Here is a 24,989-nt window from a genome sequence, read left to right as displayed (position 1 = left end):
GTTTGCCACTAATGAGCTAAAGAGGCTAATTAAAGTATCGTCATGGCCTGTTGTTTGTGACCATTTTAAAATATCTTTTTAAGTTGTTCCTTGCAACCCAAAGCATCTCCCAGTTGTTCTGGTGAAAGATACCTTTTGTCTTATTTCATATCTTGCTCAGTTCTTTTCCACCCTCTGTCTCCCTTGCCCTGATCTTCCTTAACCTATAAATCTCAGATGTACTTTGCAAAACAAAACATTTTGAGTAAAGGCTAATTCATGGCCTGGGTTTGATCCAAGATGGCAGCTTCCTACAGAAGCCTTGTTGGGACTTTAAAAGTGACCCGTCCAATTATGACCCATTGCAACATTTTTAAGTTACCCTTTTGGTAATCTGATTAATTGAAAATACTTGGATGTGCTAAATTCTAAAAAAATTGTTAGACACTTTGGAATATTTTGTATACTTGTGTGAACGTATGGCTCTGTACACACAGAGATGTAAACTGCATCTTGAGAGACAGCAACTCAGATTTCCAGTTGTCAAATGCAATACATGCGTCGTTTGGTGTTAATTAGGTAGCATATTACTATGATCTTGCCACACAATAACAACACTTCCACAATGTGAGCATCTCTGGTTCTTTATTCAACCCTCCATGAATCTACTGTGTAATATTCAAAAATGGGAAATTGGAAGAACTGGTAGTTTCTGATTTTGGTGAATGAAATTATTTAAAGATATTTTCTTTTACTCTTTATGCCTAGTATGTATGTATCGTGCATTCAGTCAAGGATGCAGCTGGCAAAGCCTTTTTTTGTAATTTTACAGATCTTGATGAGAAATACATTGTCTTGATTTTTGAGAATGGGCTGTCATTACGTGAACAAGCTATTCTGGAGGAAATACTACAAGAAATTGGGAAAGCAAACAATATCGAAGACTTTTTGATCAAAATACCATTTGATGAAGCCAATATCAGACTAGTTCGTTTCACTAAAAGCTGCCCAGACAGTGCTTCAAAGGAAAAGGTAAGCAATCTGTTGCATTGAAAGGAGGTTGTTCTTTTTCCTGTTGTACCTATGCCTGTTGCCTTACGGGTTGATTAGGACATTTGTTGTCTTTGTTTATTGTGGATTTTGGTGCCTGTTGCGAGTTGAATCCAGTGACACTGATATACAACATCCTTAACTTGTAGAGTTTTCAAAATTACTAGAAAGGTTTTATGACCACTGAATTACGGAAATATATATATATACTGTATATGTGTAAAAATGTACTACAGAGGGTGTTGAGGGTGATGTTGACGGCAGCTTATTTGACTTGGTCATACTAGCTAAGTTGTACAAAATAGTTGTTCGTGTTAAGTGGTCTCAGGATACATGCTTGAACTGCTGCTTAAATGTTAGGAACAATTTCTGTCCCAGATCTTAAGTATTTGATGAAAGTGAGTATTTATCCAGGGTGTCTGCACAATAACACATAAACACAAAATCATTCAGTAGGAATATAGTGGTAATAAAATAGAAATGACAAGGAAAACAAAGCACTGAGGCAGTCATATAAGAAGTTCAATGCTTGTGCAAAGAAAAGAGTGAACCACCCATTAAAGGTAAATACCATTTACTGTAGATAAGAATAATAAAATGACCAGAATTTTAGCTTCTCTGGGCGAAGGAGGATATGTTTGGCTGTCACAGTATTCAGGCAAGAATGACACAAAAGCATTAGTGAGTCTTTTCATCTTTTCAGTTAGCTAAGGAATGGTACTGTTCCTCCTATCTGGCTCTCTGAAAATGGTGTTTTCAAACATGGTTTTGAACATAATCTTATACACAACACAAATTGAGTCGTAATATCTCAAGTAAGAGCTTAAGGCCAGTTGCTAATAAGCTATTCAAATCAAAAGCATTAAATGGCATTAAAAAAGTATTTATTTCCACAAATTTGTACTCAAATTTTGACTCTTCTACAAAAAACAGACTGTTCCTTCACTTGACGTCAGCCTTTTGTTTTCTATAGACTTTTATCAATTTTCAATTGCAATTGCAATGAACGAAAAGCAGTGCACTAACTGCAGTTCAACCTGTGCTAAAGTAGTTTGTGCTAAACCAAACAAAACCGTCACCATGCACTGAGCTTGTGTTTAGCAGTTGGCTTGTGGGGTGAGGCTGTGCGTAATTGAGGTTTTAGATGGGATGAAATAGTCCAGCTTTATTATAAGCTGAGCATCTGGCCAACTTCTTTAATGTACTCTGTTGAAGGAAACTTAGTCAACGTTTTCTCTCCTGACAGGGTTCTGAATCCAGTCCACGTGTGCCTGTGTCAACACGACTCCACGCTTCTGCGCAGAGATACTTTGATGACGACGAAGAAATGGCAGAGCTCCACCCAACCTTTACAGGTCCAATAGAAAAGTAAGATTTTTTTAATGCTCTCTCAAACTATATCCATTACTATACGTTTGGTTTTCAATAATGTTTTTGTTGGTGTGTTTCAGATTAATTGTGTATCCTCCGGCCCCAGCCAAAGGGGGGATTTCTGTCACAAATGAGGACCTTCACTGCCTGAATGAGGGGGAGTTTTTAAATGATGTCATCATAGACTTTTATTTAAAGTAGGTTGGCTTCCCAAATTCTGTTTTCTGCAACTATCTTGTACACTTTGATTGAATTACTGGTCAGTTTTTCATTACATTATAAGGTTGAAATGCTGGAAGGATGATTATTTTAAACATACTGGTGATTTTAAGCCTGAAAACATTAAAGAATTTTCAGTTTACAGCAATAGGGATATAAGCTGAGGGATATAAGTATGTTTTGTGCATCGGATTACAACCAGGTCCCACCTCTGGGAGCAAAAAATATCTGCTAAAACAGTTTCCATCGGTTTCAAAGAGCTTTGTTATTTTATTAATGTCACTGGGTTTGTATCTGTCTGTGTAATTTTAGTAATATTATGGGTAATATGAGTATGCTGCTAATTAGAATTGGAAAGATTTTATTTTTAAATAAGTGTGCATTTTTATGTAAAATTAGTAGGTCTTCATGAAAAGTAATGTTATCCATCCCTGCCCTCTGTAGGAAAACAGGCTTGAAACTATTCTCTTTTACTTTTTTAGATACTGCTAATATATTGTTGCTAGTCTCTAGTATAGCAAGTGTTTTTGTAATAAAACCAAAAGGTTGGGTGAGGAGTTCAGCTTTGTGTTCTCCTTTTAGGATTATTAGGTGTGGCAGCAGTGTGAGGTTGTTATTGGGGCTATCAACTTAAAATTGTGAGGCTGTGGGTTCAGATCTTAAATGGGCCTCTGCTGTTGTAAACTTCAGAAAGCTATTTCACTCCAGTTTATTCAGTATAAAGCCTACCCTTAATGAATGAATACAAATAATGTTGGATACAAACATCAGTCAAATGATTAAATACATGGTTTCAGGTTTTCTTATGTTGCCCAGAAGAAGGAGGTGCATGATTGCTGTCGTTTTAAATTAAGATAATGTAAAAGCTTCCGAGTTTTTATAAAAAGCTTTAAAAATCAATCAAAGTGAAGTAAGAGTTCAGTACCTTGAATATTAGGAGATTATTTTAGTGGTTCATGTGTAGTTTTCATGCACTGAATGATCATTTAGTGGCAAAAGGTTATTTTACGTCTGATCTATATTGTTAATGTATAGAAAACAAGATGAGTGAGCTTTAGAATTTTAGGATTTTGTAAACATTTAGAGTCATAGCATGGTTGGCCTGCTCTTAATATTGTTTTGGTCCTTTTAGATATTTGGTCCTTGAAAAGTTAAAAAAGGCAGATGCCCAAAGAAGTCATGTTTTCAGCTCATTCTTTTACAAGCGACTAAATCAGAGGGAAAGGAGAAGTGTCGTGGACCCTACCAATTTACCGTAAGTTATTTTTTCACTACATTTAAAGTAGCACTTTATATTTTGTCTGTATGTCTCCCAGATTGTCTCCAGAAGGTTTATGTGTCATTCTCCTTATGTTCTAGAATACAAAAGAGGAGGCACAATAGGGTAAAAACCTGGACACGCCATGTGGATCTTTTTCAGAAGGATTTCATTTTTGTTCCTATAAATGAATCGTAAGTACTATACATTTCAGACATACTGTGAAATAAGTCCTGGGAAGTAATCTTAGGACTTTAACCCAACAGGTTATTAGCTATTGTGATTAATGTTAAATCATTTTACCAGGCAGATTATTTTTGTGTAAGTTTTAAGGAAATTATTATCGGAAAGCTACTTATTGTAATATTGAGATTTTTCCTAAAATCAATACTTTAAAACAAAAGAAAATTTTAAAAATGAACAGGTCAGTGAATACTTAGTCTCACATACCTACATTTAAATAAGTTATCCAATTAAGATAAATGACAAATTATGATCATATTGTCCATTTCTAATATAAAATGCAACAAATCTTACAACTGTATTCTAAAATAAATGCAAATGTTTTGATCTCTAGTGTGAAAATTAAATCGTATGCAAAATGCATCATCATTGCTTTTCTTGTATCTTGTAGAGCTCATTGGTTTCTAGCAGTGATTTGCTTCCCTGGTTTGGATGGACCCCAGTTTGAACCAAACCCTTTGTACCGTACCTCAGAGTCCATCCTGGTTAACAGTTCCACAGCAGAAGAGAGTCTTTCCTCTGCCGCAGAGGAAGTAGAAAACTCAACAGAAAGGTTCCCTTCCAGTCCTGCGTTTCAGGCTTCGAAGTGCCCCGTGACTAAAGCCCTTATCGTCAGCACTACTGAAGAGTCTTCCGAGAGTGACTGTAATACAGACCAGGTCAAAGGAGTGGCAGTCCCTTCTAACAGCGTGAAAGACAATGAAAGAGCAAACACGCACGAATTTAGGAACACGCAGAGCAGCACCACGACAGGAGTGAATGGTTTTCGGGCTGACAAGCAAAAGGCTCCACAGCAGTGTATAGGTGAGCATGTGCTGAGGGTACGAGAAATTCTCTCCTTCTGGTTTAATTATTCTCATCACTGTGGCAAGGGTGGAACTTGGAACTCATGGACTATTTCATTCACTTTAGTACTGACCACTAATAGAGTAAATTAGTAGGTTAAATTATGTAAGGAATAGCCAGCTATGGTACTTGAGAGTAATAGTGTATTTGTGTTTTTTACAAACTATACTATAAATTGAAGTAACTGCCTGCTTCAGTGACCACACTTCTGGCTTGTTGTTCTGGCTTAATTTGTTTGGTAAAAATGGGTTGATTTAAAAAGCTGAAAGGGCACCATGTTTCCTAAAATTCTGAATTCTAATTCCCTGGCAAACTGTTATGCAAAGTTTACCATTTAGAAATAGTGGCTTCTAATTTCACCTTGAAATGCTTCATATGTATATTATTGTGATGTATAACTTTGTTCTTATTTAAAATATGTGCTCAGGTGTGTTTCTTCTTCATTCTGTGTAGGTGGTTTGCAGAGAATACGCCTATGCTATGGTAATTCAAAGAACAGGGATGATGACACATTCACCTTTTCAGATGATCAAGACTCAAGTCTGGTAAATGCTGCTTTCACACGGAATGATAAAACATTTCCTGAAAAACAGTTTGTTAGTTCGTCCCAAAAACTGGCGATATTTGTTTTTCAAAAGGTATATACTGGTATGTAAAAAATCAAAACAATGTTTGAATTTTTTGTATACCTTTAAGGTCTATACAAGAACAAAGTAGTTTTTGTTCTGAAATGAACATTTTCTTACATTTTAGGCGCATATTTTATTGCCAGAAAGCTTAACTAACCTGTGTAAAATCTCCCTTTCAGATTTTGTAAGGTAATGGGAGATAAATATAAACACCAGTGAAGTGTGTCTGCCTCATTACAGTTCCACTGTAGGATTCAGGATGAGGTTTCTTTATATATGCATAAACTCCATGAAAAGTATTCTCCCACTTTCAAATTTTCTGAACTTGCATATTTTTCCAATGAATTTTAGCAGAGCTCCATTTGTGTCCTAGTGATAAATAAAGGGAGTAAACAAATAACATTTGGTGCTTGTTCCATTTATTTCACAAAGTCATCCAGCATCCAATGTCCTTGTGTGAAAAGGTTAACACCCCCTTAGATTCGGTAACTGGTTACATCACCTTTAGCTACAATAACTGGAACCATATGTTTAATCTAATTGGTGATCAGTCTCTCATTACAGTGTAGGAATCCTGGCCGTTCATCTATGACAAAATGTGTAAAATCAGTAACTTTTCTGGGTTTTCTAGCATGAAGTGCATTCGGTCCTGCCACAAAAGTTCAATGGGATTAACATCTGGGCTTTGATTTGGCTATTCCAGAACAATGAATTTCTTCTTCATCCATTCTCTTGTTGACTTGCTTGTATGTTAGGGATCATTGTCTTGCTGCATGACCCATTTGTGCTTAAGCTTTAACTGACAGACAAATGACCTGATATTCTCCTGTAGATTTCTCAGATACATCGCAGAATTAATGCTTCCTTTACTGCAGGCAAGTTTTCCAGGTCCTGAGGCTGTAAAGAATCCACAAATCATGATACTTACCACCACCATGCTTGGCTGTTCTGAGGTTCTTATTTGCCTTCTTGTGAAATGCAGTGCATGGTTTTTGCCAGACTTTTGACTTATCTGTCCATAGAACATTCCCCAGAGGTCTGAAGAGTCATCCAGGCATTATACTTGAGGCAAACGTCAGTGTTCCTCTTAGTGAAAGGAACACCCACCTTGCTACTCTCCCATTAATCCTGTTTTTATCCAGTGCTTTTCTGATGGCGAGGACAAGAACACTGAATTTAACCAGGGCAAGAGAGGACTGCAGATCCCAGAATGTTGTTCTGGTGTTCTTTGCGATTTCCTGGACAATTTCATGATGCTCTCTTGGAATGATCTTGGCAGGACAGCTGCTCTTGGGAAGATTGACTATTGTCCAAAATCTTCTTTATTTCGAGACTGTGGATCAGTGGAGTCCCTGAGGTTTTGAGATTTGAGATTTTGTAACATTTTCCAGACCGATAGGCATCAGTTCCGGTTTTCAAAGGTCTTCAGGAATGTCTTTGGATTGGGGCATGACACGCTTTTAGATTCTGTGTGGTGATAAGTTCACTGTGATGATGGGAGCCAAAGTCTGGGAGTTTTATTTTGAGCAGGGTTGGCCCAAATCAGCACTGATTGTTTAATATTCACACAGCTGGTCCTAGCTGTTCCCTTAATTGAACTGATTGAAATAGGGGGGTGTTAATTTTTTCACACAGGGCCATTGGGTGTTAGATGACTTCATGAAATGAGCAGTAAATACTAACAGCAAAATACAGGTCTTAGATTTTTAAAATGTTTAAAACATTTACCAAAATGCATAAAGCATGACAGTATGTTTCACACAATTCAGGAAAAACAAACAATGAATTGATCAGCTGTGAAGCTAGAGGGGAAGCTATAAAGGAAGAACAGCTGCACCTGCAAAAGAAGCTGCAAACTGTGAACTAAAATATGAAATACACAATATTCTGGCTGTAGAGACAAAACAATTCAAAGTTTATAGCTGCAGGTCCAAATTGAATGATTTTAATGAAGCAACACAACTACCATACGTGGAATCAGAAAGAATGGACGTGGTTGTTGTGTGAGTTGTTAGCAGCTGAAGTGTTTTTCCGTGCCCATCCGAAGTAAAAAGACTTTCTTTCATCTGTCGGTCTACAGGACGAAAGCAGTGAGGACGGGACTTTGGCAGATGACACGTTGACCTCTTCAGAGAGCGGGCAGTGGAATCAGAAACCTACCATTTGCAAACAGTTAGTGCTAAATGCATTATTCAGGGATGTTTGGGATTTGCGGTACTCAATTTGAAAGAATCAAATGAGCACTCACTGAAATCAGTTGTTTATACAAGTGCATATTACACATTTCAAAACGAAAGGTCACCATTTTGACTCTTGTGTAAACCCTGTGGAAGAACAGAGCAGTGTTGTTCTTATTCATATGGAGTCAAACTGAAAGGGCAGAAGCAATGAGAAAACAGTGCTCTTGTTAAATGAAAAATATTGGCAAAACATTGCATTATTTTGGGAAAGTTCTCCCATCCTCTATCGCTAGATGGCGCTAATGTCATTGGCTTTGTTCTAGCCTGCAAAGTCTTCATCCGTACTTCACTTTAATGGGGACTGTGGTACTATTTGTGTTCTCCATCAGTGTAAGAATTGAATGAAATGAGTGCATCACTGTTATGTTGATTACAATCTAGTACAGTCTAGTAACAATCAAGTATTTGTTTAAAACCTGCCATTTATCTAATCTTCAACAGAGTAACTGTCAAGGTGTATCTTAACTTACATATGTCTGTGTATTTCACAGACCTTGCATTCTTATCATGGATTCCTTGCGAGGCCCTACCCGGTCCACTGTGGTGAAAACACTACGGGAGTAAGTTTTTTTTTAGTGTTTTATCCTCTCTCATTGTAAAAACCTGAACGGTGTACAGACTTTGTTAATTATGTTAATTGTGAACAGATACCTGGAAGTGGAATGGGAGGTGAGAAAAGGAAACAAAAGGAGTTTTGGTAAAGATGTCATGAAAGGCTCCAGTCCCCGTGTCCCACAGCAGGACAACTTCAGTGACTGCGGTGTATACATCCTTCAGTATGTGGAGAGTTTCTTTGAGGTAGGTTGGAGGTAACTGGCACAGTCCATGTGTCCGATACCTTTCAAGCCCAAACCCTCATCGTTGTAAGTTACTGACGGCACAATTTCTATTTTTTTTATCTCCCTTTTAGAATCCACTCCCGAGTTTTCATCTTCCTATGCACCTGACTGACTGGTTTCCACAGCAACGGATGAAGACAAAGCGTGAGGAGATTAAGGAGCTCATTCTCAAAATCCAGAGTCAGCAGCAAGCAGACAAGAAAGGGCACCAAGACACTGAAGCTGAAATCCCTGGCAGATCAGTTCTACAGAACCCCATTTCTGACTCCTGAGGCCTGTTTTGTTTGTGCTGTGCTAAACCACGAACCGGCCCTTGCTTCCCACCTCAGCACAGTGCTTCTGCAAACTGTGGGAATACTCATGATTGTACGCTGCTGGATTTTTTTTATCCATCTTGTCCTATTCCCTCCAAAAAACATTTGAAATTTTATTAAATAAAGTATGTACATATGTTAATTTTGCAGTTTGTGAAGCCTTTGTAATTAGTTTTTCACTTGTTAGATATTATGGTCATAGAATATAGTGAAGTATTGTTATTATTAAAATAAATGTTTATGGACCATACCCTTTCTCCCATCTTTGAGCAATTAATTTAACAAATGTTGTATGTAAACATTGTCTGAAATGTCTTATTTAAAAAAAAAAGTTCATTTCATATCCAACGTCAGTGCAAACTGAACTGTTTCAAAGAAAGATACAAATGTGTGCCATTTAATATGGCTATATGTTGGTTTTTGTTTTATAAATCACCATTGAATCTAAAGCAAATGTTTGAAGTGTCGGGTCTCATCACAGTGTGTCTGCAGGTGTTCAGTGTCTTTGAAGTAGCAGGACTTTGAAGAGCTTGGAGAAGCCATTAAACTGGTCCAATTAAATCAGCTAACATCTGCGTTGGAATGAAGACCTGCAGACGCAAGTATCCTCCAAGTATTGTTTTATAAGTTAATTCTTTGGATAGACCATGCATTAAATGAGGCCAGGAATGATATAGGATATGTAGTGAAGTACAACTTAGAGCAAGATACACAAGTACAAATAAGTTAAAATTCAATACATTTAATTATTTTCCATTTAGAAGATCAAACTTTTTTGTAAAGATAACTAAGGATGTTGGTTATCCAGGTATTCTATAATTGTATGAACATTGCAGAAAACACTGCATATTAACCTCTAGTTGAGCTGCAATATGTATGTTGTGTAAACGTGAGTAACATTAAAGATAAAAATAGCTGAATTATCAAGTAGGTAGGTGCGTCAGCATGTGCAGGCCGAAAGGAAACACGTTTCGACTGTGGAGCCTTCTTGTTCTTTTGCTGAATTATCATGTTTTTGCATATTGAACAGGGCTTAACTGAGCTTTAGCACAATGGAGCATCTTGGTATTGGCTTCTGTTCTGCTATTATTTTTTCTATAATTTTACCTTACTTCATTTCATGAAATAACTTATTCCTGAATGCTTTATCTCAAAATTTAACTGCAGAAGTTTATTTTTCTACAGCTTAAAAGGAATTACACATTGAGAATAACAAGAAATGATTGTGTTTTCTGAATTTGCTTACTTTAATCAAGACCCTTTTTTGAGCCTCATCTCTAATCTCAAAATGCATACGGAAAACATTTTTAGTAAGCCATGAAATGTTTTCTGTGCATTACTGTTAAGGTATTCGTAGGGTTCTTACTAGCAGAGTAAAGATGTTTTGTATTGTCTAGGTGGTATACTGAACTGTTATTCCACCTTTTCCTATGGACTTCAAGCACTGATTAAGCATGTGAGATATCTTAGTACTGATTGGGCTACAGTCACCTTCTGAAAGACAAGCAGACTGACTTTACTCTCTTCTGAAATGGACAGGGGTACTGAACTGATTTGTCTGTCCTTGGTGTAAGAGCCCTGATAGCACACCTGGAACTGTGCCAGATGAGTGCCAACATGTTACAGAGAATTGGGATGACCTGTTGTGTCGGAGACATCTATACAATTTGTGTTGCAGAATGTTGAAAAAAGTACAGAGCCTTCCCTATTTAGCCAGTCATGAAATAGAAAACGTCACACAGCAGACATATTGGATGTATGTAACATATTAACCAACAGTAATTCTAACAGTAATAGTGTAATCATAGTAAACATATTAGATGTTTAGTATGATTACAGTATTACTGTTAGAATTTTTGAAGTATCACACAGTTTGTCATAACAAAAATTCCAGAAAACAAGAAGGTCTCATTTATTAACATCTAATAAGCATTACTTTACATAAAATACAACGAAAACATATCTGGGATGCACAATGGCGAGGGGTTAGCATTGCTACCTTAACAGTGCTGGAGCCCGTGGTAGATGAAAAGTTATTAGGAGTAACAGCATCATCATGGTTAATGTCTAAGACCTCGCCAAACTTTTTTGAATTTTTTTATTTGAAGGCTACAAACACATGCTCCTCCATGAGTTTGAAGATGGCTACATAAGTATCCACAAAAACCTGAATTTACCACTTTCTACTACAGCATCTATTATTAAAACATTTAAGGCTACTGGTATAGTGGCAACTGCTAGGGACAGTACACAAGTGAATAATGCTGCTATGGGCTGTGAAACAAGTGTTTTGGGAGGCAGCTGTAAATCTACATCCAACACCTGGAGATCTGTGATGCACACTGAATAAAATTTCAAAAACTTATTTGAAGTCATGTGCATGAATGTTAACGCTTTCAGTTCATAGCTGGGTTGCAGGAAAAGCCTCTTTTGAGGGTGAATCAAAGAGGGTAAAAAAAAAAACATGATTGCAGTAACAGTTGATACAATTTGTTGTGAACGAATTATATGAAAATTAAAGAAAATTGAAAAATTATTAAGCTCATGTCGAGAAAACTTTCAGACCTACTGTTTCCAATATCCAATATTTACCAGGTAATTGTAGCCAGGTTCTTTCTTCCAAGAAGCTCTATCTTGGTTGAAAGTGGTGGCCATTCCCGCGCGACAATCGAAAGCCTACATCCATATCGACAAAGGATGGTTACGTACACACAATATGAAAGGTCTTGACTGGCCTAATCTATATACGGATCCCATTCCAGCTGTAGGTTTGTGAATTCTGAATTCACGTTCACAAGTTTCCCAACTGAATTGCCAGAACCTCACAGCACACCAGAGGTTTCTCGCTGGTGTATTCCCTGCCAGAGCAACAGTTGTGTACAACGTGTCCTGTACAGTTCATGTCTGAGGATTAGCAAAGCTGTGCCCAAACTGTACTTTGCTGTTGCATTGCATCAATTAGCCCTGCATCGCTGCATTATCACTGCTTTGGGTACCTGGGATCGAATCTGGCCTTGGACAGCTTCTGTATAGAAGGATGTTTAGGATAGCAGTGTGGAATAGTTTTGGGCTCTGGACTATAGACTAAGTGGGTTGTGAGTTCAAATCCTGTGTGGGTTACTGTTATTGTATCCTTGTGCAAAGTACTCCAATCAAAACTGCTCCTTTAAAATGTTGGTACTTCTGCAGATCTCAGTAGCTAAGTAAGGCTGCCAGTATTTGGATGAGAGAACCTCCTGATGGGAAAACCAGGTTTGTCTTGGTGTATGTGGAATTCTTCCCTCTGGATCAGCATTTACAAAAATATACGTCCCAACGTGGTGACTGAGTTTATTGAGGTCTAATTTATTTTTGCAAGAGTAAAAGTCTTAATGGTTTCCTAGGTGAATTCTGCTTGTTGCTTGTAAAATAGGGCCTCTCCCAACTGATTATTCATTAATTAACTGATGAAGTCGTTTCTCCCATCCCTATTTGATCTGCTGTGTAGTGGGTATATAATGTCTGCCATGATTTTCCCAGATGTGTGCTGCATTTCAAAGACAGATACAGTGGGACATATCCTACATACAATGTAAACTGCTTTGAGAGTCTTTGGAATAAAAAGTGCTCCATAAATGCAAGGAATTAAAAATTACTCTTGTAAATTGCAGCTTGCTTTCAAAATGTGCCGCCAGCTGATGAAGTTTAGTTTCCACAACTGTTCTGGCAGCATGAAGTTTTTTAAATTTGTCTGGCAGGAGAAACCTGAACACTTGGTGCTACAACATTAAGTGTTTAAACTCCATCTTTAAAAGAGTTAAGTATCCATTGCATAGTTACTAATTTTTGCAAAGTGTTCATGATCCTGTCTGTTATGGCATTGCTGTCTACAGATTGAGGCTTCCTCTGGCTTGTCTGTATTCTAACTACAATTCCTACAATTGTTCAAATGGAGTAATTTATTTGAGCCTGACAACATTCCTGCTTATTTTTTCATTTTAGAACAAATCGTGCAATTCTTGTTTAGTTTTTTTATTTGTAAAGTCCGTAAGATGAAGGCAGAAAGTTTTAGGAGCTTGAAATGTGAACTCAGTATGGGCTAATGAAGAAATGGAAAGAGAATAGATTAAAAGTTATTTTGTTTGCAGTTCTACAGAAGTTGTATAGCCATACTTAATTGTTGTTTTTTTCCAGGTGAATTCTTGTAGACTGTATGACCTCACGTCCCTCGCCTTACTTTAGATGTTAGAAAAGGACAGCTGCCTTAAAACAAAACCGTGTAAATATTTAAAAGGTTTCAGTGGGATCACTGCACTCCAGTGCCTGTCTGTGCTGTGACCTACAATTCCTTTGTTCTTTATTTGAATGCTACGCAACATCATGTGCATCCATTAATTCTAGTTTAAATATACAGTAGTTTCCAAACAATGTACTCTGTACACATTGGAGCCGTTTTCAAAATGCTGAGAGGTCTTATTAAGATCAAGAATAATTGGGTGCATGTCATATAAATGTTAGTGTATAGAAACATTTTTCATCTTTCAGCTTACACTGATTAACTTCAGTATTTGTCAGTGTCCATTTTTCTGACCATTCAGATAATTCTGTGGATAGCAAGACTATAATGCTAACTGAAAGTCATCCCCTTTCTGCCCCATACCTTACTTAAACTGTAAATTGAAAACCTGTACGAACTCCACACAATAAGAACAATACTTTTGATTAGAAGGTATAATATAAATAGCAAGCCCAAGAGGTCAGTGATATTAAAGACATGCATGGCGCTGATAAAACTGAACGCTTTCATATTTCACTGGACAACAGTTAGCTTAACAGCACAGGATTGGCTCCTTAAAGTGTGTTAGCTGTATTTCCCAATGGTTGTGGCCTAGTTTTAGAAATCTTCAAGCATGCCCTAGATCTCCCCATTAAGAATATTAAATAAATTCACATTTGGTTAGCCAGGATGTTTAGGACATAACACAACATTGTACAACATTGTACATCATAGGTTTAGACATCCCAAATGTAAGGAAAAACAGAGTAATCCATGACTTCCTTCAGAAGGTTTTGGGTTATATAAGAAAGCGACATGATAATGAAACCTGAATACAAATGTTTAACGATAACTTCAGTTAAAATCTGCATGGATGAATAGTGTTTGTAGAATGTAGGTAACCTATCTAAATTCTTTTAAGTGCCGGTTCAAAACCAAGTGCAAAATTATTGAAAGGTTATTCAAAATAACACTTGGTCAAACTGAGCAGTGTGATTTAGCCATGGCATAAGTAAAGGTGTTCCTAGAAAGTTTAACTTTTCTGTAAATATATATATGTATGTACAGTAGGTACTGGACAACAAAATGGACACCCCAATGTAAGGTCAATTAATAGGGTGTTGGGCCACCATGTGTGGCCAGTACAGCCTGTATGCTCCATGGCAGAGAGTCCTCCAGCATCTGGAATTCTGCAGGTGGGAAGTGATAACATTCTCCTACCTGGTTGATAGAAGTGGAATACACCCTCACGAGTGCTGTTCCAGATGATAAAAATGCTTGATTGAGTTCAGATTTGGCGACTGAGAAGGTCATGACGTATGGCTAACATGAGGGCACTGTCATTCTGGGGGAGACTTCTCTCAGCACGGAAGAGCTGCTGCAATAGGGGGTGAAGATGATCACTTTGTAACAATTAGCCATTATTATTGGTAATAATTATTCCTTACACTTGTATACCACTTTTCTGGACACTCCACTCAAAGCACTTTACAGGTAAGGGGGACTCCCCTCCACCACCAGGACACGAGGGTAACACACTTACTCTTTTTTTTTTTTTAGTCTTTTCGAGAGACGCCCTGGGATTTTTAATGACCACAGAGAGTCAGGACTTCGGTTTTATGTCTCATCCAAAGGACGGCGCCTGTTTACAGTATAGTCTCCCCGTCACTATACTGGGGCATTAGGACCCACATGGACCGCAGGGTGAGCGCCCCCTACTGGTCCCACTAACTCCTCCTCCAGCAGCAGCCTTAGTTTTTCCCAGGGGGTCTCCCATTCAGGTGCTGGCCAGGCTCACACCGGCCGAGCTTCAGGGGGTCGTCAGTTGTGAGTTGCAGGGTGACATGGCTGCCGGATAGCGATTAGCTTTGACCTTGCTCGCTAAGGAACTAAGAGCACCCAAATGATGCCAGGAAAATGGTGAAGTCAGGAAAATCACTGAACAAAGTGCACTTTCACGGTTAATCTGTAAGAGAAGACATCAGTGATCAGACTGTTGAAATCAGCCCGCAGATGGAGGCCAGGAAGTGCAAGATGAAGAAGAGGGAGGGCTCTGTCCAGGGCTAGAACTTCTTGGCAGAAGATGATCCCCCGTGATCAGGAAAGACCTTGGATAGAATGGAACGAACTGGAAACTAGGCTGGCTGATACAAGGAGATGGCCAATGTGCTGTGGGTGACCCGATGGGCAGGCAAGCACAGGGAGGACCAAAGAGACGCTACTCATTCTACACAGTTCCACAGTTATTTCAAGGAATTCCAAGAACTGTCCGGAAAATAAAAGCAAAAACGTAAAAGCGATGAGTATCAAGATTCGTGTGACAGATTAACACATTTAATGGTTCATTCTGTCTTGTTACTTGACCTATAATGGACTAGCACAATGGCATTAGCATGGTATGATTTTCCAGCATGTGTGGTTTTGATGACCCCAAGAAAGTAGGCTCTTAAAATATTTGCACATTTAGATATTTAAAATGTGATTACATTTACAGTGAAAAGTAATTTACAATTATTATTATTAAGTATTGGGTATTTATTGTAGCTCTAATGGTTTGCCGCTGATAGTGTCTTACATTGTGCTGCTTATTTCACACATGGCAGCCGCTGTTGCTGCAAAGCAAATTAAATTTTAAACTCTCAATTTATTTATGTGTATGCAGTAAATGAAAACCAAGCAAAAACACTCACAAAAAAACCCTCTTCAATGTGGCATAGGTAAATGTATAAAGAATAAATCTGAAGAAAGCAGTATTTCATTAAACCTTAAAACACATACGTAATTACGTTTTCAACATCTTTGTACAGAAATGGCATTATGTCAAGATAATTCTCCACATGACTAAAACGAATCAAATCATAATCAAATGGAATGAGGTACCATCCAGTTTCTGAAACGTCTTCCAGCATTTACATGAAGTGTGACTCAGAGGTTTAGACCCAGCAGATTAAACATAATGAAATAAAATAACATGTAAACATTTCAAGAAACAAGTTTTTGCCTCATTGTTCCAACACAGAAAAATGATACAGTTGCCAGGCTTAATGTATCAGGTGTCCAGCTAATTAGATGTGCTCACCCTGTATTGCCTTTCAACCTGGGATAAAATGTCTCCTTTAAAAATACTTAAAAAGTTTTATGTTACTGGATAGTTAAAAATTGATGAACAATAGATTGGCATGTGTTGTATTCTTGTGGAAACCATGGTGATGTTAAAATCTACCTCACCTTACATTTCCACTTCAAGTGCTCTCTGAAGGATGCCGTCTCTGTATTGGAAAAACTCCCAACAGCAGAAACATAAATTTCCTCGAAGTGGATATTTAATTTTTCTTTGAACTGCTTGTATTTTTTTGCTAAACTGTTGATGTCTGCTTGATAGTATTAGCAACACTCTCAAAGTGTTCAAACACAAGAACTAATGAATTCTACCCCCCAACGCAACATAAACGATAATTAATAACTGTTTTTTTGTATTACAAGATATAAGTTTAACATTATTATTTGTAATAGGTACAAGCTTATAATATCCATTCACTTTGAATCTGTTCCTATGGATAACTGAGACCTTTATTGGAATATATTTAATAATATAAAGTAGCAAGCTTCTAATTAATCTTAAACACAAATGAAATCTGCTACTTAAAGTGCTTCGTTTGTGTTTTCTTTGCAATTAATAACTTAGAAACAACCTTTAAGACTTATCACTTATTAAAACTTAAAAAGGTTACAATAATATTCACAGCATTTGTGTTAATTATATTCTGTTATTTAATGTTTTTATTTACTTTCTTGTGTGCTTTATACTTTTTTGTTACCTGACACAAGGTTTAAGTTTCCTCTGCAAATTCTAAACCTTGATTAAATTAAGGCCTTCCCCTGCCCATCAGTCCTCCTGTCCATTTCCCTAACCACTTTATCCAACTCAGGGCTGCAGAGAAGCCAGAGTGTGTCCTGTCAAGCAATGGGCATAAGGCACCACTCCATCACAGGGCATACAGACAGACACGCTCACTCAAAACAGGGCCAATTTACAGAAGCCAATTAACCCACCAGAATGTTTTTGGACTGTGGGAGGAAACCAGAGCCCACACGGGGAAACAAACATGCAGAGCACATACAAGCTCCACGCAGACAGCACCCCAAGACTGGAATTCAGCTTGGGGCCCCACTGCTGTAAATCAGCAAGGCTAACACACATTATAAATACAGTACATGACATCACCTTTTGAATCATAGAGTCTTTTTTGCTCCTATGTAATGGGAATCTACCATCAACACTTGGGTGCGCAATTTGCATTGTGATGAAGGGTTTAATGTTTCTATTCCGGGTCCTCGTCTTTCCAGAATCTTCCAGATGCCAGGCGCAGGTTCCGTCTTTTAAAAACAACACCACTTCGCACTCATTTCGCTTCTTATATTTGATAAAGTGCAACTAACAAACGGCTCATTAACACGTCACTACAGTGCAACTGGAATTGTGAGCTTCATTCTTTCACGCAGATTGGATTAATCATCCAAACGTTTTATCATTAAAAGCAGTTATCATTTATGGGGTCCGTGTCTCGTCAGCTGCAGGTTTAGGGAACGAACAAAAAGGCTTTTAAGGAGTTAACCAAGAGGTGTTGCACGGTCCGCCAGACACGGCATCTGACTAAGTTTCACTCAAGGTATATGTGATCCCGACAGGTTACACTTCCCGAAGGACTTCTGCTGCCAGGTGACTTGAACTACACCGGCACCGGCAGATGTCAGCTGGAGCGTCTCTGGGGAGCTGCAGCTCCACATGACGATACAAACCGATGGAAACCAGTGGTCCGGTTTAATAAAGCGCCACTGACACGGGGGCAATAAGCTACATATTATTCCACCACGGCATTAAAAAACTCATTTTTTAAAAAACGCTAGTCCAACATGGTATGCTTACTATAATACTAACTTCAGTGCTCGATGTGTTTGGCTCCGCTCGGTTAACTCTAGAACTTCTTGAAAAAGTGATCTTTACATTTCTGACCCGAAGGCATTAGGAGAGAGTCGCACACAAGAACTATAATAAAAAAATAAGCAACCATAAAAAGACCCAAAAGTCAATTACCGCCTTTTCACTCAAAAGCCACATTTACGTACACAGTACATATTATTTGGATCAACTAGCAAAAATATAAGAATATGAAAGCTGTGTGTACCTTATCTTTATTTGCCTCATTTAACCTTTTTTGTAAGATGCAACTGATGGTGTTATATGTACTCTTGTGCGTATTATATATACATCACTGCTGTTACAATAATAATAATAAAAAAAAGAAACTAAAAAAGTCACGCCTTATCTCCAGCCGCCCCGACACAGGCGGCTCACGAAGTCACCCGTCTGCAGCGCCCCCTCTCGGCCGGCCGCGGCTGCGCCTCTTCCAGTGACGTCACGGCCATTTCCCAGGACGTCTTTCCCAGCGAATTGGAGAGCCGGGGCTGCAGCAGGAAGAGGAGCACGGGGAGACCGGAGCCGGGATCTGCGGCTAGGGATCACTTAGGGAAACTTGAACTTTCTGTGTGCACAAGAAGAAGAAGAGGAAATCGCCCCGGAGGACGTTCGGAAAATCGGGACAGAGTAAGTTCCTGTACAACTTTCTGCCTGATTGAGCGTTTTGGATGATGGGGGGGATGTCGTTCAGTTCTGTCGCACTCCGGCTTTGAAACATTAAAGTAGAAGGAAAGGCTCGCCGGTAATGCTGATGCTAATGGAGGCTGTCAAAACACAGGAAGAGCTGCCACTTCATTTAAACTCCCTTCCAGTCCCACAAGCACAGCGACCCGGATTCTGAAAATCCTGTGGTTTACAAATCCAAGCGTGGGATTTCTTTACTTGGTGAATTTGCATATCTTGCAGCGTGAGTTATATTAATTGCACCGCTGATAATATTGCCGGGCAGTAAATACAGATAAAACTAGTGTAAATGTGTCTGTCGGTCGCTTGACTTGTTTTTTTTCCTAGATCCATCCTCTTTTCCTTTATCATCATTTGTATTTGGGTTATCGGTAGCAAAAAAAAAAAAAGAACCGTTTTATTAAGCGTGAACTTGAGTAAATCCTCGGATCCTAGCTTTTTCTGGGCTGTGAAGAGTAATCCGAAGAAATGGCACTTGATTTGCTCTCTGATTTTCTTAAGAGGTTTTGGATATGGGAAGCTTGACAACTTGGAAACTTACACCGCTACTGATACGGACGCGTGTATGAATCTACCTGAGACGATAAAATATGGAGGAGCAGGGCCTCCTGACACCAAGGAGAGCTGCACTCGAGTTAAATAACTGGGTAGGAAAATCGGAGGTACAAAGGTTGTGGCTGGTAACTAGATGCAGGAATGCCTGAAGGCGTTTGCCATTAGCTTTTGAGATACGGAGGCAAAAAATATTACGTCTCGAGTTAGGTCTCACGCTGCGTTCTTGCTGAAGTGAAACTTTAATTCAAAGTTTAAAGCAGATTTTAGGAGTAGTAGTCTGAATTTCTGACACACGGAAAGTTGGAAGAAGCACCCGCAGGAGGTAGGGCCCCTAACCTAATGAATGGTTTGTTTCTAAAATGAATGGAGAAATCGTTAAGGACAGCCTTTAAAAGGTGCAGTTGACTACCCTTACGCATACTGTAAAAATACTTTGCAATGAACTTGCAGGTAAAGTGGGATTTTAAGTCACGACGCACTGCTATTAAACATTGACTTTTATTTTAAATGTATGCTGTTGATTTTAACCGGTGCCCACCACGTCCTACATTTAAAAAAAGATTTTACATCTAAAATAACGATTTCCTGTTAGGTAGTATTGCTTAAAATCACTTGGACTGCTGTGATTCAATGATAGCAAGATAACTATCTTTCCAATTCACTGATGAATGAAATTGGAATGAATGACATACGTCTAAGACCGCATAGATCAGTATTACTAGTACATATTAGGTGACTGGAAATTGGTTGAAACTTATTGCCTTCAATTACGTTGAATTGTATTATAATTCTGAGCAAGATGTAGCTTTAACATTTAATTAACTTTTAGAAAAAATAAACATTTGTCTAACTGTACGTCTTGTGAAACACCATTATGACTTAACCTTTGTACTGCAAGAGCTATGAATTGTGTGCAGCTGGAATCTTTGGTTTATGAGTGATGGCATAAAAAGTTACACTATGTAACTAATTCTTGAAAATGACATTGTAATACGTTCCTTCAAATCCATATCTTTTGGGTATCATTTAACCATTAGGAATAGTTTCTTTTGCAAATGGTGTGCAGTGGAGTGGAAAAACAGCCTCAGGTTCAAAGGGCTGCTAGTACAGAGTAGGGACTTGGTTAACTATTTCTATAAATATGCAGACACTTCCTGCCAGCGGTGGTTTTACAATTCATTAAGAAACCTTGAGCCCATTTGAAGACCACAGTGCAGAACTGTACGATAAAACACAAACTGCTTTATTCGGTGTAGGAGAGAGAAAGTAAAAACCATAGAAATGCATGACTTAATTTAACGGCAAGATAAATTTAGCTATGATGCATCATTAGACTCTAGGATCTAATGAATGGTGTCAGTGCACACCCTTGGCAAAGAGTGAGTTCCACTTTACAGCACAGTATTGACTGCAGAGGAAAGTTGCAGGGTGAAGCTCATCTCCTGATTTTAACACGGGCATCGGTATCAACCAGGGATTCCAGTTGATGGAGCTGTCCACCCAGCTCCTCCCAGTGTTATTATAAAGGGAACGACACCTCCTTATCTCAGGGCTGATTCCACATGCAGTGGAATTTGGACCGTGTCAAACATTTCCGGGATACACATCTGTGTATTACAAAGCTTGATAAAAGGTGGGGATGTCCTTAGAAGCGACAGTTGGAGAGGAGTGTTTGTTTTTGAAGTGCGGCACCTCGAACTTTTCTTCATCGTCATAAAGTGGAAATGGAGGTTTTTCTGCTTCCAATGCTTATAATTCATTAGTGTGGTTTGATGACATTCATCCATTTTCTAAACCGCTTTGTCCAGTACAGGGTCACCTCTGGATTGGACACCAGTCAGCTGCAGGGCTCACTCAGACCAAAAATATACACCCATTTACACCAGGGCTAATTTACAGAAGCCAGCTAACCTTCCAGCATGTCTTTGGGCTGTGGGAGGAAACCAGGGCACCTGGTGGAAACTGATGTGAACATGGGAGGAACATAGAAACTCCACACCGATGGCACCCTGGGAATCCAAGACGCTGTACCAGCACTACGAGGCAGCAGTTCAAACCAATGTGCTGTTATGTCTCCCTAGTTTATCCACAATTGCCTTTATCTGTATAGTTCCATAATTCAAGTGAACCTATTAGTATACTACAAAGGAACAAGAAAAGGTTTATTCCATGCTGAAAAGAGAAACGCAAATGCAATGTTTCGGCTGTGGAGTCTTCTTTGGGTGTGAAGATTTTGAAACCCGAAGAAGGCTCCACAGCCGAAAAATAGTTTCTTTTCTCTTTTCAGCATGGAATAAACCTTCACTTGTTCCTTTGAAGCCTTACGCATGCTGACGCAGCTGCCTCCTTGAACTATAAGTATACTAGTCAAGTTTGTAGATGATACAAATTAGGGGGATTAACACACACTGTAGTTGCATTTAATTCCAAATGATTTAGAAGAAGTTCAAGACAGGGCCAGCACCCAGCAGATGATGTTTAATGTAGACAAGTACAGGGTTTTGCATGCAGGTAGCAGAAACATCACCTATAAATACAAAATGGGAAAAGCTGAGCTAGTATAGGCAAGGTATGAATGAACTTTTTTATATTTTCCAGTCAGTGTGGGGAAGCAGTAAAAAAGGCAAAATGAGGGTAATATAGTCAAAAGTGTGAAATTAAAATGAAGGCATGTTAAAATTGTAAAATGCATTAGTAAGACCCCTTAAGGATATTGTGTCCATTTTTGATTATGGTAAAAAATAAATATCGCCCACTCTGGAATCAGTCCAGACAGGAGCACACAGATAAAGTAAAAGGGAAATGCCCTACACTAACAGGCTGAAGGAACTGAACACTTTCAGTCCTGTACAGAGAAGACTACAAAGGGGAGCTGAAGCAAGTATTCATGGTCCACAAAGATATGGACAGTCGGTGCAGTGACTGTGCTGTGTTTATGTGATTAAAATTCTGTACATTTTTATTTACTTGGCTGCATTTTTATCCCAGGTAAGTGGTAAGAATTACATTAGGCAAAATACAAAGTTTTACTTTTAGAAGGAAAACCATTTAAATCACAGGAGTGTGATTTAAGCGATAAGGTACATTGTGACAGAAAGTGCAGTTTGCATAGTGCATTAAAGGATGTAACTGTCTATAGTGGAGGAAAAATGCACACATGTGGGAATGCAGAACATACTGAGCACTATGCATGTTCAGCATGGGCACAGTGAAACTGCAGAGCAGCTTTTCAGAGCAGCCAGGCTCTGAAAGTGCAGTCCGCACAGGGGAGTTCTGGAACGCGAAGGTGGTGTGCTGTGGGTCACCCCTGATGTTCATGGGATGATAGGTTCTCCCCCAAAAACAAAAGGACACCACTAGAGAACTGGAGAGTGAGGGGAAGGCATTACCAACTGGCCAGTAGAGGAGGGCTGTAGGAGGAGAGGAGAGGAGAGGGGGCAGTGTGTGAAGAAGTGAAAGGTTTGAGGGTCAATCCCCTGGTCAAAGTTAGCGATTCCTTAACAGAAGCATGTTGAGTGTGTTGTAATAGGGGAGCCAGAATGGTGAGATTAAGGGCTTTTTCAGCTTATTCTCATACAGAACATGAGCGTATTTTACAGACACTCAAACAGGGTTGCTTACTGCCACACGGTGGTGTTCAGTGAATCGTGTTAAGTTTGTTGCGCTGCTCTCTGCAGGGATGAACTTTTCCTCCTGTGGTTCACTTACACAGGGCCAATGCAAATGAGCCCAGGCCTGTTCCCATCATTTCACTTTGCCTACGAGAGACCGCAAAACCTAAAATTACAGGTTCAGAATTGATCTTTTTCATTTTGCAACATTCCTCCTATAAAATAATTTCGGCTACTGTAGTGAAGCAGGGCCATGAAGGAAATGATTGAATCTAATCTAAAATGCCCAGTGATCCTGAAAGTGGCGTCTTGTACTATGTGTGTCATCCATGCTTACCAATTAAAGGATAAGTGTTAAAGAACACACAACCTTAGGTCTAATAGAGAGGTTATTACCATTTTGAAGTTATGGTTATTGATTAAAAAAGGAAAACATTAATGTGAGATTAGATGTGGAGGATAGTTTGTACTATGTTTTCTTTTATCCTCTGATGATTTGAAGAGGTTAAAAATGTGGCTGGAGTCAGACTCAAATGAGATCTTGGCCATATCCTGTCATTGTGCTGCAGTGGAGATGGGTATTTAGTGCTATTCATGTAGTGTTCCAAACAATTGTGAAAACGGCGTTCCCTTTCTTTTCCGTATGCTGCTGTCAGTGAATTTCCTTTTGCCTCAGTGTGTATGTTGACATGACCAGCAGGATTGTGAACTTTACTCCTTTATATTCCTCTGTAAGGTAGGAACTTTGTCCAGTGCCAGTATCCTCCATCAGTGCCGTGACAGCCTATAGACTGATAAATATCCTTACCTTGTACTTTCCTTTGTTTGCTACACTGGGCTAATTAATTGCTTGAAAAAAAAGACAATGTATATTGCTTCCTGTGTTATCAGCAATCATTGATTATTCAGGTAGATTATGATGAACCTTCTTGGGGAATTAATTATAACTGGGGGTAATTTAGCAGTTCCGTAAAGATAACCAGATTAAACCTGTACTAGGGGAAAATACTGAGGTGTAATGTACAGTAAAAGGAAAGAAATAACTCTGTAAGTAGCAGTTATCATATTAGTTTGGAGCGTTAGAAAATGTGCGTTAATTTTGAAGCTGATGCCATTCATTTTCTTCCGTATGTATGCTGAAGAGTCTCTTAGTTGGGGCCATCCAGTGCCTATCCTGAGAACACAGGGCTCGAAGTGGGACCAGGAGCATCTGACTGCTCCTGCCTCGGGTGAGATACCAGTCAGTTGTAGGGCCATGGAGAAGAGGACAGTCTCGAGAATCCAGACAGTTTGAGCCAGGATGTCACTGGAGGTGGGAGGAAGCCAGAGTACCTGGATAAATCCCATGCAAATACAGACAGACCATGCAGACTCCGCACGGAAGGAGCCAGTCTGATATTGGACCCGGGACCTAATAACTGTGCAGCTGCAGTGCTAACCCCCACTTCATTGTGTTCTCTGTCACTCTCCTGGCTAGTGTTTACATGTCCTTGTACCTTCAGCTGATCGAGCATCTCCTCGTCATGGTAATACACACTCTCCTTTCCAGGCCTGCTCATGTGTTCTGACGCCCATTTAAATCGTTTAAGGCAGCAGAAGAACTGTTACACGTCAATTTGATAGATCCAGTATACCGACTGCTCTTTGGCTCTTAAGTGACCTGTGCAAGCGTCTGATTAATGAAGTGCTATTTGGCTCAGTGTGCCTTGCAGTGCATGGCTTAATAAGATGTACCAGTTTGATTCTGGATTTGTTTTGGTGAAAATCTTTTCTAGCTTTTTAACTTTTCAATAACATTATTCATGAAGTAAATGTAAAGTGACTAAAAAAAAATTATGTTTACAGTAGGATGAAACAGTTTTCTGTAGAGCTGTTTTGCCTTAAAGTGGACTGTGTTTATGGAGAGTTGCAGCATGGC

At 38.9% G+C, this 24,989-nt stretch overlaps 2 protein-coding genes across 14 annotated transcripts in view; both read left to right on the top strand.

The window, feature by feature from the left end:
- The window catches only part of senp6a (SUMO specific peptidase 6a), a 49,515-nt gene extending 38,162 nt beyond the window's left edge, over positions 1 to 11,353 (top strand). For all 7 annotated transcript variants that reach the window (XM_015354984.2, XM_015355008.2, XM_069196666.1 and 4 more), the window contains 11 exons: positions 812 to 1,011; positions 2,276 to 2,397; positions 2,481 to 2,597; positions 3,752 to 3,874; positions 3,979 to 4,071; positions 4,512 to 4,924; positions 5,420 to 5,511; positions 7,676 to 7,767; positions 8,327 to 8,395; positions 8,483 to 8,633; positions 8,746 to 11,353. In XM_015354984.2, coding sequence (XP_015210470.1) covers positions 812 to 1,011; positions 2,276 to 2,397; positions 2,481 to 2,597; positions 3,752 to 3,874; positions 3,979 to 4,071; positions 4,512 to 4,924; positions 5,420 to 5,511; positions 7,676 to 7,767; positions 8,327 to 8,395; positions 8,483 to 8,633; positions 8,746 to 8,946 — 1,673 coding nt within the window. In that variant the 3' untranslated portion in view covers positions 8,947 to 11,353. The remainder of the gene's footprint in view (positions 1 to 811; positions 1,012 to 2,275; positions 2,398 to 2,480; positions 2,598 to 3,751; positions 3,875 to 3,978; positions 4,072 to 4,511; positions 4,925 to 5,419; positions 5,512 to 7,675; positions 7,768 to 8,326; positions 8,396 to 8,482; positions 8,634 to 8,745) is intronic.
- A 7,349-nt stretch (positions 11,354 to 18,702) lies between these two features.
- myo6a (myosin VIa) overlaps positions 18,703 to 24,989 on the top strand; it is an 87,265-nt gene continuing 80,978 nt past the window's right edge. For 6 of the 7 annotated variants that reach the window (XM_015354651.2, XM_015354643.2, XM_015354639.2 and 3 more), the window contains exon 1: positions 18,703 to 18,848. The gene's annotated coding sequence lies outside the window, so the exon portion shown is untranslated. Of the gene's footprint in view, positions 18,849 to 19,657; positions 19,783 to 24,989 lie in introns of those variants that run through there. The other variant, XM_015354622.2, reaches the window with a different exon arrangement.

The sequence above is a fragment of the Lepisosteus oculatus genome, chromosome 2 (assembly GCF_040954835.1).
Source record: "Lepisosteus oculatus isolate fLepOcu1 chromosome 2, fLepOcu1.hap2, whole genome shotgun sequence".
NCBI lineage: Eukaryota > Metazoa > Chordata > Actinopteri > Semionotiformes > Lepisosteidae > Lepisosteus > Lepisosteus oculatus.
Note: the sequence above shows the minus strand (reverse complement) of the source record. Positions and strands in the feature narration are given on the sequence as shown.